The sequence below is a fragment of the Miniopterus natalensis genome, chromosome 21, assembly GCF_054644295.1.
Source record: "Miniopterus natalensis isolate mMinNat1 chromosome 21, mMinNat1.hap1, whole genome shotgun sequence".
NCBI lineage: Eukaryota > Metazoa > Chordata > Mammalia > Chiroptera > Miniopteridae > Miniopterus > Miniopterus natalensis.
The window spans coordinates 19924155-19940696 of record NC_142101.1 but is presented as its reverse complement, the minus strand read 5'-3'; the positions used below and the strand labels follow the sequence as shown (position 1 = coordinate 19940696).

At 54.6% G+C, this 16542-nt stretch overlaps 1 protein-coding gene across 1 annotated transcript in view; it reads right to left on the bottom strand.

The window, feature by feature from the left end:
• PPP1R12B (protein phosphatase 1 regulatory subunit 12B) overlaps positions 1-13114 on the bottom strand; it is a 61574-nt gene extending 48460 nt beyond the window's left edge. Inside the window, exons 1-3 of the mRNA XM_087828932.1 lie at positions 12839-13114; positions 964-1094; positions 182-300 (exon numbers count right to left, since the gene is read on the bottom strand). Coding sequence (XP_087685058.1) covers positions 182-300; positions 964-1094; positions 12839-13114 — 526 coding nt within the window. The remainder of the gene's footprint in view (positions 1-181; positions 301-963; positions 1095-12838) is intronic.
• Between the last annotated feature and the right edge of the window lie 3428 nt (positions 13115-16542).

Sequence of the window (16542 nt, the reverse complement as noted above, 5' to 3'; positions counted from 1 at the left end):
TGGCTGAGGCTGCTTAACAGGAAGGCTGAAAACTACCACTGACCACGTCCTGGCAAACACCCGAAGCCCACGCTCCTTGAGGTCTGAGGGGGTCTCAGGTGACTAGCTGTGCACAGGTGCCCCGCCCTGACTCAGGGCTCCCTGCATTTTGGCCCTGAGCCCCCACCCCTCCCCTGCTCACCTTGCTGCTTCACATGCTCCAGAAGAAGGTCCTTCACGGCCGGCTCCTCTGCAAGGTCGGACGGGACCTCCCCTTCGCTGTTGACGATGCCCACGTTGGCGCCATGGCTAAGGAAGTACCTGTGCGGGCGAGACCAGAGTCAACACTACCTGTCCTCCTCACCACGGTCGTGGCCGTGGCCGTGAAGCCTGACACTATCTCCTCCCTCCTGGCCTCCATGGCATGAGAGAGACGACACGGCCTAGCCTCCCCTCAGCATCTCTGCCTCCCTCCCCGGGTCAGGCAGTGTCGCCTGGGCATCCGGGCCCCGCCTGTGCCTTTTCTGACCTGATCCAGACTACTTTCACTTCTAGAAAGTACTCTGGGTTGCCATGAACGAGGAAGGGTTATTGTTAAGGGAGGCTACTGTCCCAAACCACTTTGGGATAAAAAGTAAAAACCTCTTTAGCTTCACACTTACCCCTGAAGGAGAGTAAATACCGGGCTTTGGAGTAACATTTGCTTTACCCTGAGAATCCTAGTTCCCAGAGGCTCAGAAATGCCCATTAGCTCAACACATCTCCCTGAGAAAACAAAGCCTCCTGTCTGCTCTCACTCAGCACTGACAGAGGTCTTCTTGCTACTCTTCCAAGGGAGGGAGCAAGAAATTGAAACGTGTTTAGAAGCCATAGAATAAATGAGCAGTGACGTAAGCACAGTATTGATCATTCCTGCTTTGTGACTCCTAACAGAGGGCAGCAACTATCGAGGGCGCCCCAGCTCTCGGGCAGAAGGGGACTCACTCTGCGATGTTGAGATGGCCGCAGGAGGCTGCTGCGTGCAGGGGCGTCCAGCCCTCGTTGTCCTGCCGGTTCACGTCGGCTCTGCTCTCCACCAGGAACTTCACCATGTCCAGATTTTCATCAATACAGGCCTGCAGAGAGAAGCCCATCGCTCGCTCACGGCCCTGCTGCATGTGGACACGCCTGGGAAGCTGACGGGCAGCAGTTCCGATGGCTCATTCCCACTCCTGCAGGAAGCTGTCCAGAGCACGACACAGCTCTGCGATCTGGGACGGACCCCGAGTCGCCTCCATGCCTCAGGGTCTCAGTGGGGACAGGCACAGAGAGACTCGCCCTCATTTCCACAGCTAACAGGACTGGCTGCGAGCAAGGTTCTCAAGTACTCTGAGCGGGTGACCTGTTACGTCGCCATATTACAAAAAGAGGGCACACTGTAAACCTCGGACCTGCTCATGAATTTTAAAGGAGAGTCACACAGGTCCCAGCCCAGCTCCTCGGGGAGGTGTGGCTGCCGCTGTTCTTTCCTCTTTTCTGTTGCCTCCAGAGGGCACAGGCTGAAGCCATGGAGGAGAGGGCACATCCCTGAAAACCTGCCCAGTGACCACAGCATTCAGACGCCCTCTCCCCACGTGAGCCTCTGGAGCTGTGCTGACTCAGCCGCGGAGGAGGCACAGCGGGTGCGCCCAGCACCCTGCCTCCCGCAGAGCTACACTGACCAACCAGGTGGGTGGGTCTTCCCTTTCCCTGAGCAGGCAAAGGAGGCCACACGAGTGTCTGACGTTCCTCAGGACATCAATGGGAGATGAGTCTTTACATTTAACCCAACGCCTTCTGCTGCGGTTCCCGTCCATTTCCTTCCACTGTGCATCCTGAAGACACAGAATATTAACAAAGTAACAACCTGTTCTAAGCTCCTGAAGAAAAGGAGACACTATTTCATTATTATTTAGTTATTAGTCCAGAGAGCTACCAGAAACACTGCCAGGTAGTTGCTTGAGGCTTCCTGAAATGAGCATGTCACATCTCCTTGGCAACGACAAGCTCTCTCCAAGGAAGAGACTTGAGTTTAGCAAACACAGGGGGGCAGAGCTGTGAGCTGCCTACTGTACGGACGCTGCACTCTCTCTGTCAAAGGCGGGGTGGCTGACGGCTGATGGGTGCCAGAGTTCACCCTGGGACTGCAGAGTAGGCCTTACAGCACAGAGCCTCTTCAGCTCCCAAAATAGCCTGCAACTGTCACCGCCACCGAGTGCCACGGCCCCAGGAACTGACCTTGCTGCTATGACTCCCTTTCCCAAAGCCAGCTCCAGATGCCAGGGCAGGTGACACATCTGCTTGCTTGTGTGTTTCAGCCCACACTTGTCTGGATTTCAATGAATCACCACACACGTGCTGGGCGGCGATGATGCTCATAACGAATCCCCATCCCCCTTGTGCAGGGGACCACACTTGGAAAGAGGTCTTTGCAGACGTAATTAAGGATCTTGAGGTGAGCTCATCCTGGATTATCCAATGACAAGTGTCCTTATAAGAGACAAGCAAGGGGGGATTTGAAACAGACAGAAGAGGAGGAGGCAATGTGCCCACAGAGATTGGAGTGATTTGGCCACAAGTCTACCATTGCTGACAGGCACCAGAAGCTGGAAAAGGCAAAGACAAAAACCTCCCCTGGGACCTCCAGAGAGAGCATGGCCCCATCAACACCTTGATGTCAGACTTTAGCTTCCAGGACTGCGAGCCAATACATTTTTGTTGTTTTAAGCCACCAAGTTTGTGGTACTGTTAGAGAAGCCACAGGAAACTGATCCACTGGCACAGAAGAGATGTCAGCACCGAGAGGCTGCCCATCCTCACTCCCTGTAGTAATGAAAACCACAGCAGTGACTCACCATTCTTTGTCAGATAAAAAGTGGTCAAAAAATTAATACCACTTTTTAAAAGGTAACTACATTTAAAAGTCTTAGGATTTTTTTTCCTTGTAAGTCTTTAGCCAAAATACCAAATACCCCTCAAAAACCTGACCTGGTTCTCACATATGGGACCTTGCTGGAAGTAACCTGGCTGAGGACTGAAACTGAAACGAAGGTGCAGGACTGACCGACAAGCTTACTGTGGGACCCAACATTCTTAACCTCCAAGTCCTCTTGCTCCAAAGAGGGAGCCTCATCCTATGACATGAATTTATACAAGTAAATTAAACATGATTAATAGAGCCAGTACTTTGGAAATCTCAACTGTCAGCAGATGATCCCTACTGTGAGGAGCTTTCACATATTAGTGGGTAAGACTGATCCAGTGTGAGTCCATCCTTCAATACCTGTCTCTCCACTCCCATCATGATACAGTGTAACTATGGCCCCTCTCTCCACTCCCATCATGATACAGTGTAACCACGGCCCCTCTCTCCACTCCCATCATGATACAGTGTAACTACAGCCCAAGTCAGAATCATAATAGCAGCCACTCCAACATGACAAGTGATACCAGCACTGTCACCCTGTGTGAAAGACTCACAACTCCAGGCACAAACAGTTTGGCTCCAAGAGGGTGAGAACTATATATCTGATTATGTCCCCAGTGATTAGGCAAGCTCTGGACACAGATCTGTAGCCTTTCAGGAGAGAGAGCCGAGAGAGAGCAGAAGTAAAGAATTTTCCATGGAGTGTCACACTAAAATTTTTATTCTTAGTAAACTGGCATATTGTCCCCAAGACTGTAAACATTCATGATATGGGACCAGAGAATACTTCCCTGCAGGTAAGAGAAGTTGACAACATTTAGATTTCAAAAGTTTGTTCATCTGAATTCTAACAGAACCTCCTCTGATGGCCCAAGCCCTTACCCTTCAGGGTTTCCCTCCATTTTCCCCACTCCCATGCCCTCATCCACTTAAACGAAGACCTGCCCTTTGGGCTGTCCTCCAGGCGTTGTCTTTGTACCACACCAGACACAGTGGTACACTACAAATCTGGCCTGACTCTGGTCATCAAGGCAAGTTTAAAAAATCAAGATGGAGAAAGGGTCCAGAAAATGAAAGCTGTATCTTCACAAAACCCACAGTTCTTCAAACAGAAGTTTCCTAGTTCCAACCTCTAAACCTCCCCTTTGTTCCTTGTGGAGAATCCTAATTTTGAGGAATAATAAATGTGGCCTGGTAGGGGTAGTAAAAATCCCCAGCATGAGTTTCTCTTGGGTCAAAGAGTGCACACAGCTGAGTTCCCAACACCTGTCCAGAAGTACAAAAGCCCTGGCTGAAGTTATCCCCTTACAGATTCTGCACACACGAGCTGAGGCACATTTGTTGACAGAAAGACTCATCTCAACTGAGACGATCAAAAGAGGTTCCTTGCAAAAGGTACGTTTTAACAACGCTGTAGGAAGAAGGAAGAACAGCAGCAACAAGCATCAGGACTTCTCATTTTACAGATGGAGAAACTAGGCCCAGAAAGTTAACTGACTTATTTAAGGTCACATACTCAGTTGCTAAACCACCCGCATGTCTTCCACCTGCCAATTTAGAGGCATCCAAAATTGAGTTCAGGCCAGGCTCAAGATATCACTTGGCTCATGGAACATTTCTAATTCCTGATACTATCTTCCTAAAAATAATGTGCTTTAGCATCTATAGGGTGCACTGACATTAGCCTAGCCAGCCAATTTCACATGAGGAATGTCCCAATTGGCTGATCAGAGGTGGCCACTCCTGACTAGACTAAGTGCAGAGCAAAGACCCATGAAAGCACTTTGGTTGCCACTTTGTTTATCAGTGTCAGTCTGGACTGGAAGCCTCCTGCATAGCTTGGCTACCTATCTGAGCCACGGCCCCCCAAGGTCCTCTCTGCTGCCAACTTGGCCCACAGGGCAAACCGCTGTCCCATGGAGAGGATCGTCCTACTGAGCTCCAGATCGCTCTGTGCCCACAAACAAGTGTTTCACAAGCCGCGAGAGCACGGCTGGGAGCTAGGGCATGGGCAGTGGGTCAGAGCTGTCCTGCAAGCTTTGCGGAAAGAAGGCAGGCAATTCTGGGATCTGAGCAGGGTGAGGAGGAAAATCCACAAAATTACTGGAAGATTAAATTCTCAGAAAGTATGAATCAGTCTTGCAAATTCTACCCCAGAAAGGAGAGACTGAGCAAGAGGTAATAGTTTTCCCAGCCTATTTTCTACAGAGCAAAGCTGGGACTGTGTGTCCACATCACTTCTTGCCATGTCCCTGCAGGTGCAGAGCCCTCTGTGGCAGAAAATACTCATAAGGCAGCTGTGTAGCCCATCCCTGGACAGGACACTGACCACGGGTGCAGACTGTGGAACAGGCTTCCTTGTTCAAACCCCAGGCCTACAAATTACTGGTTTTGTGTTTTTGGAACAAGTTACGTCTGTATTTCCTTGTCTGTAGAATTATACCAACCACAGTTATCTACTTCATGGTGCTACAAGAGCTACGGTGTGTGAAAACACTTAGTAACTGGCTTAGAGTTAAGTGCTATGTAACTGTCCGCTGCTGTTACTGTTGTTATTACTACTACTACCACCCCCCCCTCGTTTAGTCTCCAAGAGTTAGCAGGAACACTCCTTTCCACACAAGAAAGGGCAAAACTTCTACACTTAAAATAACTGTAGGTTCCAGCAGATGCCCACAGACCACTGTCAGGTTCTATAATAAGAGAAGATGAATTAAGGCAGGAAAAGGGAAGACAGTGAGCCTGCAGAGGGGCGAGTCCCACCGCTGCACAGGGAGCTGAGGGCTGCAGGCTGGGCTCTGCCACCAGGGTTGCTGGCCGCAGGGGCCTGCCGAGTCTATTGTTAGCACAGGCAGAGAACCGAGAAGTCGGATTTCAGTTCCGGATCTGGGGGCTCACGTTACCCGAGGACAGGTTAAGAATGTATCTGAGTAATGTGCTCCTTGACTAAAGCGCTTTTCCATTTATTCATGTGACAAACATTTACTGAGGCCCACGCTCTGCCAGGCAGTCCTTAGGGCAGAGGCGTTCGGCTCTACCGTTAGTGTGGACAGAGTCTGTAAATGACACACGGCAGGGACCACACCGCAGCATAAAGTGAGATGAGTACAAAGTGTCATCCTTCCCAGAAGAAGTCACTAACTGTCTGGGGTGACAGGGACACTTCCGAGAACGTATTAAAAGCAGGGGTGAGAGTCGGGAGCAAGCGGACAGCACACAGACGGTCGGAGGAGGAAGGAAAGGCAGTGTTTGGCGCTGTAACAGACGTTTGGTGTGTCTGTACTCATGGGGCGGGACACACATGAACACCAGACGAGGGCTTCCTATGGTCTCCTGAAGAATGTGACATGGATGGAGGGGGCTGGCAGGGTGGCAGCAATGAAGGTTCCCCGTGTCCCGATAAAGAGCTCAACCTCACCCTGAGGCTGCAAACCAGGAGCGACACTATTGGAACTGAATCTCAGAAGGACAACGGCAGCGGGAACATGACACAGGACTGCTGGCAGGAGTCGTGACAGGGACACTGCTCAGGAAATGGCCCTCGCGCTGGAGGATGAGGGCTGGAGGTCAGGCGTGGGCAGTGGAGACACCGCGGAGGGGAGGCGTGGAGGTGCCCGAGGAGAAGGGACAGGTGGCGGGTTAGAATGCCAGCGGCGAAAGGAGGACAAGGTGCTCAAGAGCTTCGGGCCGGGTGGACGTGACTCCACTCTGCCCACACAGGGCCGCAGGAAGCGTGAGAGCCTTCTGTTTCTGATCCTCACGGTGCGGACTTCTCCTCCGGCCTGAGTGACTCTCGTCCGGGAACCACATCTGAGCAGCAGCTGGCTGTACTGCTGGCCACCCTTTCACATTAAATATCCCTAAAGTGAGCCCAGGGAGATTCACGCCAGCCAGCCCGGCTCGCAGCTGTCCCTCGCCCCCACAGCCCTGGTTGGGCCCATGTCACAAACACCGTGGCGTGGCCCTGGCACAGCACGATCATACGGCAGCCACAAGATGGGGGATGGAGGTTACGGTGTGAGGTCTCTGCTAACAGCTCAGAGGTCACAGGTCAGTGACAACAGCGATGGCTTTACCACTCAAGAGCACACCTCAATCTCTTCCCTCAAACTGAAGTCTTTGGGATAGAAAAATGGTTAGTAAATTAAAAGCATTTTGTTTGGCCTTTGTTTAAAAACGAAGATTTTTCACATTAACAAGTTCATATTTAAAACTTTAAAAAATATTAGACTATCTGGCAAGGCTGGGGCCAAATTCCCAAAAAGTAACCTGTGGTTAGAGCTGAGCAGCTGTGCCCGAGGGCCACACCCGTGAGCGGCTTTACTAATTCACAGTCCTGTCCACCCCTTTGGGCATTTCCCTCAAATGTTTCACACTGAAAATGTCCAAACATCCAGAGGTGAAAGGATTCCACAGTGAGACTATGTCCCCCCATCAGCACTGGTCCACTCCTGCTTCACCAGGTATCGGCCCTTCACCATTCATCCCTCTCAGACATTCGCAATGACCTCCCCTTCCGTGCGTGTCGCTAACTCGAGTGCAATACTGCTCACTGCAGGGTTTTCCTTTTGAAGTAAGACGTACATACGGTGAAAAACACCAATCTTATGTTCACAGCTACTGCGCTCCGACAAGTGGCACGAGCTCCCAGGAGCTGCCCCTTGCCCCTGCCCCTGAGGCCCTGCCCCTGTGACTTCGTGGCTCTGACCTCACACTGTCAGAGGCCAAGGACATGCTGGTATGAGCAGCAACGTCGCTGAACTCTCTTACGGTGGCATCTTCCTTCCGCTGGGCCTTGACAGACCAAATCTGGGTATAATCAATTCTGCTGGTGATATAAGTTCACTATTGGGACTGAAAGAGAAGACACGAGTGGTTAAGACTTTAGAAATCTTAAATAACTGTCTTTCCCTGAAAGCACCCAGATCATGATTTAAGAAACATGGCCGGGAGGCAGGGGAGTGGAGTGATAGTAATACAAAGCCATAAATAGCACAGACTCCAAGAGTGAGACTCCCCCTCCCTCATGCCCAGGGGGGTGCCAAGGTAACAAGGCTTCTGTTATTGACTTGCTAAGAGGAGACATTCCTAAGCCCAGGAAAAACTCAGGAATCACAAAAAGGTAAAAACCTAGAGGTCCAAAGGTAGAATGGAGAAGTTCTGAAACCTGAAAAGACTTTGAGATTTACTGTTAGGTCAAAGCCTTCCTACACAGCCCGGCAAGGGCAGTGTCCCTTAAGGAAATGGAGACAAGAAGCCTGCCTCCTCTGAGGGTGAGGGCAGCTTGCAGGCAGACCAGAGCCTGCTGGAGCCCCTGCTGGTGTGTGCTCTGAGCTGGGAGACACCATGAGACAGAGAGTTCAGACCCTGCTGTGAGGGCTGGAGGTTAAGGAGAGTGTGTCACCTGCTCTCCCATCCGTCTCAACTGTCTCCTTTACGGTGTGGCCTGGGGCCCAAGCTCTGAGCAACGGTCCATCTAGGACAGGGGTAAAGGGCAAACTTCAGCAGAAAGCAGGGACGTTACAGGACTGTACAGGCAGAGAGGAACGAACGTCACCGCACCCAATCTTTCCACTTTGTTCCTAGCTGCGAGACAGAAAGACACACATAACTGCTCTGTATCCACATACATTACAAATGTGAAGGTTTCAAGGTACACAGCAAAAGGGTGTGCAGATGCCATTCACATAACACTAAAACCACATTAAATAATATTATAAATGATTTAGGAATACTTTCCTGTGAGGTAGAAACATAAAGACATGTTTGACCGCAAGAGTTTCTTTCTTAAACTGGTGGCCACACAGGTATTTGTGAACTGAGACCCGAATCCTCCAAGTGTTAGAACAGAGCGTAACTCGAACAAGAAGAACACACAGGGAACACACACAACCGTTTCTTCAGAGGAGTAAGAGGTCTTAAATGGAATGCAGTCGGGTTCAGAGAAAGAGTCCATCAGAACAGACAGGAAGGTCTTGGTATCACTCAGTAAACAAAGCAGGGAGCAGGCCTCTACTGACAGTGACGACAGGGCCAGCAAGGACAGAGTGCGGGACAGGGCGGGAGAGAGCACAAGCCTCAGCCCCCATTGGGGACGAGGTGCGGAATCTGGTCCTGAAGTGGACAGAACAGGTACAGCGGGGAGCTCCAAGTGTGCTCGTAGAAACTGCCCGACACACGTTCGTCCTCACTTGCAGGTCTATCAAAACCACCTGGCAACAGCCTAGTATGTCCTTGACTCATAAACAATGAAGCTACTTGAACCAGCCAGCAACAACCTTGCCAGGAGTCTTCTCGTATATTTTGGGCCCTAATTCACAGTTACTATCATCCTGATGGTAGATCTATTTTTTTTTCTTCCAAAAGTAAACAGAAAGGCTAACAAATTATGTTTAATTAGAGGAAACAAGCCTTCCTCCAACCTCCGCAAACGCCCTCAGAAACGTGCTTCTACTGACACTGCCCTCAAAGGTTACGGATGCCCGACGTGGGCAGATGCATCTCACACCAACCTGAGGAGGTAAGCTCCCAAAATAGCCCCGACGACTGCTCGGCCACAACAACGAAGAAGCCACAGGAGCCTCTTCATCCAACGGCCCTGGGCCCCATCACTAAGCAGACCCACCCCACCCCGAGCGGGTCGGGTGTCACTCCCCAGAGGGACTGTGACAGGAAGACATGATGAACTTGGAATACGAGAGAAGGGGCCAGGCACGAGTTTCACTTTCCCGCACGAGCTGGCACACACGGCTCTGCACTGAACTGAACGCTCTGCCTTGGTTGTCCTGTCTCCCTGCGCGGCTCTGAAGGGAGCCCCGGCCTGTCCCTTTCTCCACTTCTCTTCCAGAGAGAGAGTCAACTTTAATCTCCCTGGCGACTGAGGTGGCTCTGGGATCAGAGGCTGCTAGGGGTTGAATTCCAGTCCAGGGTGACCCTGAGGTCCAAACCTGGACTCGGAGACCACTCCAAAACCAACCTGAATGTCTGGGTCAAGGAGAGCAGGCTTCTAAGTCTCCTCGGTACCCGTCTATGTGAAGAACAGTGATCAGACCAGTCTGGAGACAGGACCTGTGCGGACGGACAGCGTCCCCCGCCACGCCCAGCACAGACATCAGTGCCAGCCTAACATTCTGGAAGAATACGCTGGCATTCCTTTTAACAAACCCAGCAAATCTCCTTTCTGAGAACAAGCACTTGCCTCTCACAGCAGCCTAATAATGTGGCAGATACAGTTTTAAGAGCCTCTATCTAGACCTAAATCACCCAAGATCATAAGGCCACGGCTGCTGAAATAGGTGACAGTAATCAACCTTGCAAAATAAATAAATAAAAATAAAAGAAAGCTTAAGAAGTATCAGCCTACTCAGAATTCTTAGCCCACACTTTGTGCCCTGTATTGTATACACGTAAATGAAACAACTGCTTCCAAGGGTTAGATCATCAGATTAATGCCCTTTTCACTGGAGACTCCAGGGTCGTAGGGGCACACATGCCAAACCTTAACTTATTCACCCAAGTTTCTTAGTCTGCACCAGGCTTTCATAGAGCAGGTCTAACCTTTGGGATACTTCTGCCCCCATCTATTTCAAGTATTATTAATAGGCCCCCTGGAACTTGTTATCTTTGACTCAAGCACCTCGTGGCCTGAGCAAAGGCTGCCAGGAAAGAAAGGTCTCCAAGTCAAAAGTAGCATCAAGGCACCACAACCTGAGGTGCCAATCAACCACTGTCACCTGTGGGCGAAGGAGAAAAGCTGTCCCCCAGTATCACCTGGGGGTTTCTCCCGACATGCCAAGATGACAATCCACAGCTGGTCAAGAGGCCACGGCCAAAGGAAAGGAAAGGCAGCAGTTATCCTGATGATTCATATCACGCTTGTGTAACAGACGGGTGTTCTAAGTAACTAACTCCGATAACTGTACCACTGTCCATTTCACAGAAGGGCAGTCAGTGATGAAGCAGGCTGGCCAGCTGCTGGTGGCTCCGGCCTCACACTCTGAGGATAATCTTTATGTATAAGAGTTCCTCGGGCCATGGGACACATGCTGTAACTGTGCAGGAACTGACTTGTCAGGGTTTGTGAGCCAAGAAAGGCCCCTTTCTTGATTCAAACAAAGACATGGTTTCTCAACAGAGGCTGGTTTCAGCTACAATCTTCCAGCAGCTTTGAGCTGCAAATCTTCAGCTGAACTTGTCTCATGTTGACTCTACCTGTTCAAGTCAATGCTAGGAGTCCTGTAAGGAGGGAGGAATGCCCTCACAGTCGGCCCTCACTGTCTGTGGGGGATTGGTTCAGGCCCCGCTTGGATATTGAAGTCCAAGGATGCTCAGTCCCTTAGTCGGCCCCACAGACGTGGAGGGCCAGCTGTATTGCACTTGCAGGTTTTTTTTTTTGCGGGTTTTTAAAAATCCACAGCTGTCACCTCCTTCCAATCCTATGTGAGGAGGTTACTGAATGTGATGGGCATATTACCTCAGAGCAGTTGCACTCCAATCTGGGGTGGGAGTTCAGAGAGAAGGAGAGGCACCAAGGTCAGTTTCCGGAGAAGGGATCAGAAGAGTGGCGACCAGGATGGCATGGAGGTCTACCCAGAGGGGCCTCCGAGGAGGCGCTTCTCTCACGGCCGCGTTATCAAAATGCGCAAGGTGAGAACCCGGCTCCCCTAGCGGACTCTCCTTAAATGAAACAGGGCTGCTGAGCTGCACTAAGAAAACGTGCCCCCTTGGAAGGGCCGCCGGATAAAGGAACTCGTGGACTAGGGAGCTGACCCTTCTCTCCTCTGTGCACCCAGGAAACAGTTTCTCCCGGGATCCGGTCTCAGTCTCCTGAACACCCCAATGCGCTGGAATTTTGAAATAATGGATGCAGGCCTATTCCCATCTACCGGAGTCATATTCAGCTCCTTATCCGGTGGGACAGAAAGCCCTGAGAGTTAAACCTGAAACGTTCATACCTAACCCTCTCCTTTCAGATCTCGCCCAGGGAGCGGTTTCCTGGGCGTCAGTTTCCCCATCTGTGAAATGGGACGAAACGACCGCCCGCCACAGGGGCCGCCAAGGAGCACCGCGGGGGCTGACGGGAGGCGGGGCGTGGGAAACAGCTTCGCCCCACGAAGGGCCTGGGGAGCCTGGGCTGCGACCTCCGCCAGCGAGTGGGCGACGCCGAGTGGGCGACACCGAGTGGGCGACGCCGGCGGAACCACTGTTTACAAGCTGCTCCCCGGCGCGTCCACTCTGCACCGAGCGCAGGAGAAGAAGAGGGGTTAGGAGCGCCCGGCGCTCGGCTCACCGAAATATCCATCAAGTTCCACCCGGGGGGGGGACGACAGTCGTGCGGACGGAACACTGTCGCCTACGGGGACAGCGGGGGAGGCGTCGCGGCCGAGCCCACGCGTGTCCCCTTTCGCGCCGCCCGCGCGCCGCGGCTGCAGGACCCGCGGTGTCGGCAGAGGGCTTCGTGAAAAAGAGGGAGAGAGAACGAAGAGGAAGAAACGACGGCGGGAGAAGGGCCGTCCGCAGGAGGCAGCGCGCCTGAGGTTCGGGCGCCGCGGGCAGGGGGCGCCGCGGGGAGACGGGGACGCGCCCCGCCGCCAGGGGACGGCCGCTCCCGGGCCGTCTCAAGCCCGCACGACGACGGGGCCGGCGCCGGGACCTGCCTCCCTACCCGCGCCGGGCCCTCAGGGGCCAGTCCCCCGACAGGGACCCGGCGGGCGACACCGACGGCCCGGGCGCCGCGGGCACGGGCGCCGACCGGCCAGGGGAGCGGCGGCGGCGAGACTCGGGGACCCGGTCCCCGTAACCATGACGCCCGAGGAGGCGGGGGACGCCCCACCCGGCGGGCGGAGGCGGGGACCCTCCTCCCGCGGCGGCGGCCGGGCGGCGGGGCGGCTGCGCGGCGGGGCCCGCGCCCGTTACCTGGTGCAGGGCGGTCAGGCCGTCCACGTTGGCCGTGTTGATGTCGGCGCCTCGGGCCAGCAGCCTCTGCACCTCGTCCGTGTCCCCGCTCGAGCAGGCGGCCAGGAAGACCGCGCCGTCCTCGAAGCGGACCCGGGGGGCCCCGCGGCGGGAGCGCGGCTGCCGCTCGGCGGGCTCCTGCTCGGTCTGCGAGCCCCGCCAGCGCCGCAGCTGCTCCGCCCGCCGCACGCGCGCCGACTCGGCCCGCTTCCCGCCCAGGTGCTCCAGCTCGGCCATCGCTCGGGCCGGCGGCCGCGGCCGCACTGCTGCCACTAGGTCGCTGCCGCCCGGGTGGCCGCCGCCGCCTCCCCCGGAGCGCGTCAGCCGGGAGCGGGAGGCGGAGACCCGCGCGCCGCCATCTTTACTCCTCCGCCGCCAGCGCCGCCCGCGCGCTCCTTCGGCTTCAGCACGCAGGCGCGGCGCGCGCCCGGGGCATCACGGGACTTGTAGTCCGAGGCCGGCCCCCAAGGACGCCCCGTGGCCTTCAGGGAACTACAATCCCTGGATGCGTCAGGAAAGGGGCGAGAACCCGCTGCTCCCTACTTCGCCGAGGGACCCGGTGGGGTCACCTTTGCCCCAAAGCTGGAAGTGACTCCCGGGCCCGCGGCAGCCTCTCCGGGCATTTTGGGAGTCGTAGTTTATTCTTGTTTTAATACCAGCGAATTATCACCTCGGCCCTTCGAAGGGGAAAAGGGGCAGCAATTATCCCTATTTTCTAGTGAGGAACACTAGACATAAAGTACGTGGTTCTAAGTCTAGAGTTTTGTTAACGTTACAACGTACAGGTTGTTATCCTGCAGTAACAACCACAGTGTCACTGTGCGTGGGGAGGATCATGCACACACGCAGTATTACATGTGAGGACACTTATTCTAGGCCCGGCCAAGGTCCTGGAAAGGGTGCGTCCAGGTAGTGGGAAGAGCATAAGCTTGAAATTCAAATGAATTCACAGCCGTAGACAAGTTAGCCGACTTCTCCGAGCCTGTTTCCTTAATCTGTAGAATGAGAATAATAATGCCTCACAGTATCCATGCGGATCAAGTAAGACGGTACAGGGAAGGACACCTAATACGATCCCTGACATGTATCAGCTCGCAGCAGGTGCCAAGTTCCCTGCATCCTCCCTCCTCTTCCTCTGCCCTTCTTGTGAATCTTAAGTTCTTAGGAGACTTGTCTTCCACGCTCCCCGCCCCCAAAGCTGCAAAAAGACATTGTGGGACATTCTACTAAACTCCGAAGGCAGCAGCAGTTTGGACATTTTCAAGTTCACAGTGAACTTGGTTATAAAACCTGTCAGATTGATTTAATAACTATACCCCCCAGGGCCTTAGCCCTGGACAAAGTTAATTAAAGGTGTTATCCATAACGAAAGAACATATACAATTACTAGGTTCTTCAAACTTTTCAGAATGTTTGAAATTTTTCACTTAAAAATGTTGCAGAAATGGTTGGGTCACTGTAAAGGGAAACTACTATATCCCATCGTGTGAACATCTGCCTGTGCGAGTTTCCCTGAGATGAAATGAGATTCAAATGAAGTTACATGTAAATGCAAAATATTGTTTAATAATACTGCGTCAATCTACAATATGCTTTAATGAGGTACTCTTAAACACCTAATTTTTTCCCTGAAACATCTTCCCCCAACTAGGACTCTCTGAGAGTAAACTTATACAATCAGCTCATTAAACAAACGTGATAGTTTAGAGATACTAAGTAAGTATTCTAAAGAAAATGTATTTTATATACAAGTGATTTAATCCTGACAAAATCTACATACACATAAAATATAACTTTCGTACATTTAAATGTACTAGGTGAGCCGGCTGTGATGCATATATATTCTTGTATAAAGAAACTTTTATTAAGTAATTCCCCACATATACACTGTAAAAAGTAAATTACATTGTTAGAATACCCATTTTAAAAAGCAATGACACCTGTACACAGTTTATTAAATCTTTCAACCGGGCCTCTCTTCCCACCAGTGAACACACCTCCCCCTGGCGGCCAAATGGACACTGTACTGAACTCACACATCTATTTTTTGGTCCAATCCTTTCCGTTTGCTTGTTAAAACCACCGGTATTTGCTCTTTTTCTCACGCCATCCCTCCTCTCCACCAGACTCAACACAGCTCCTGTTTCTAAGACACATTTTAAAGACAAGTTTCAAAGAGAAGCACCCAGGAAGAAATCAATCTCGGTCCTGAAGGCAGAGCTGTCCTGAGACCCTGACGGCTGGGGCAGGAGACGAGAGGGCACGGATGGGCTAAAGCAGAGAACGCCGGTCGGTAGGGAGACAAGCGGCCGGCTCCAGGGGGGGGCCCAACACCCGACCCGGGGAGAGGCCGACGGGGACGGGAGGGCTCCGCCCAGGGCGAGGGTCCCGGGGCGGGATCTGGACGGAGCCCTCGGCGCGGGTCTCTCGAGGAGGGAGCGCGGACCATGCGGTGGCCTCGGGGACCCGACTACGCGCAGAAGCCACCGCAGGGTCACAGGGCTGGCGGGGGGCCCTCGCTCGCGCGGGGCCGACAGTGAGCGGAGAGCAGGGAGGTGGGGGCGGGGGCGCCCCCATACACAGTCCTCCGCAGCCCACCCCGCGCCCACGGGTGCTCCCGGGTCAGGACCACGCTTCGGGGCCGGAAGGAGGTTCCCAGTTCCGTCCCGATTCCCGCCCGGCCGGGACCTGCCTCCGCACCCGCACGGTCGGTTCCGAGTTCCCACTGCGGGAACCTGCGCTGGGCTCAGCGCGCACCCCTGACGCCCACCCGCGGTCTTAGGCGCGCCCTCCGCGTCCCAGGAAGTACCGCGGCCGCCCTGCTGCGGACCCAACGCCCCGCTCCCTTCGCCGTCCCTCCGGGGGCGGGTTTCCAGCGCCCGCTCGGTCCCGCGACCCGCCTCGCAGCCGCCGGCGCCGCCCGCAGGGAGCGCGCCTGGGAGCCGCCGGCGCCCGGCCCGAGCCCGCCGCGTCGCGCGCTCCCAGTTGAACCCGCCGGCTCAGAGCGCGAGCCAATGGGCGGCTGCGCCCGTCGCCCCGCCTCGCTGCGGACCAATCGCGGCCCGCGCCGGGCGGAAAGCGGGGCAACGCCCACTTCAACTCGCGCCTGCGCGGGTGGCGGCGGGACGGCGGGCTGGGCGCGTAAGCCGCGGGCTGGTGGCGGGTCGCTAGTGAGTCTGCGGGGCGTCTGCTCCTGAGTGACGTGGGGGTTCCCTCCGGGGAGGGGCCCTCGGGGTCCAGGCGGGCGCCGCGCACCCCGGGGCTGCACAGCGGCCGGAGAAGCGCCTTAAGCAGACGGGGGCCCGCCTGGGAGCGCGGGTCGGAGCTGGACGGCGGCGCCGGGCGGGGGAGGGGCGGGGCGCGGTCCTGCAGGGGGCGCCCCAGGACCCCGGGTCCGCCGGGCGCCGGGGCCAGACTCCAGCGAGCGCGGGCGGGGTGCGGGTTCCCCCTTGGCGCGCTCCCGCCCGTGCGCTCGGTGCCCGCGCGCCCGTTCCTGGTGGGCACCTGGGTCGTGACCGTGGGCTCTCGGCGTCCGCCTCCGAGGGAAGGAGCAACACCTCCGAGCGCGTGGAAGGAGCGGAAGGAGAGGAGGGAGTGGAAGGAGAGGAAGGTGCGGTCCAGCACAGCCAGGGAACGCGCGCAGGCGACGGCCCCGGCCCCGGCCG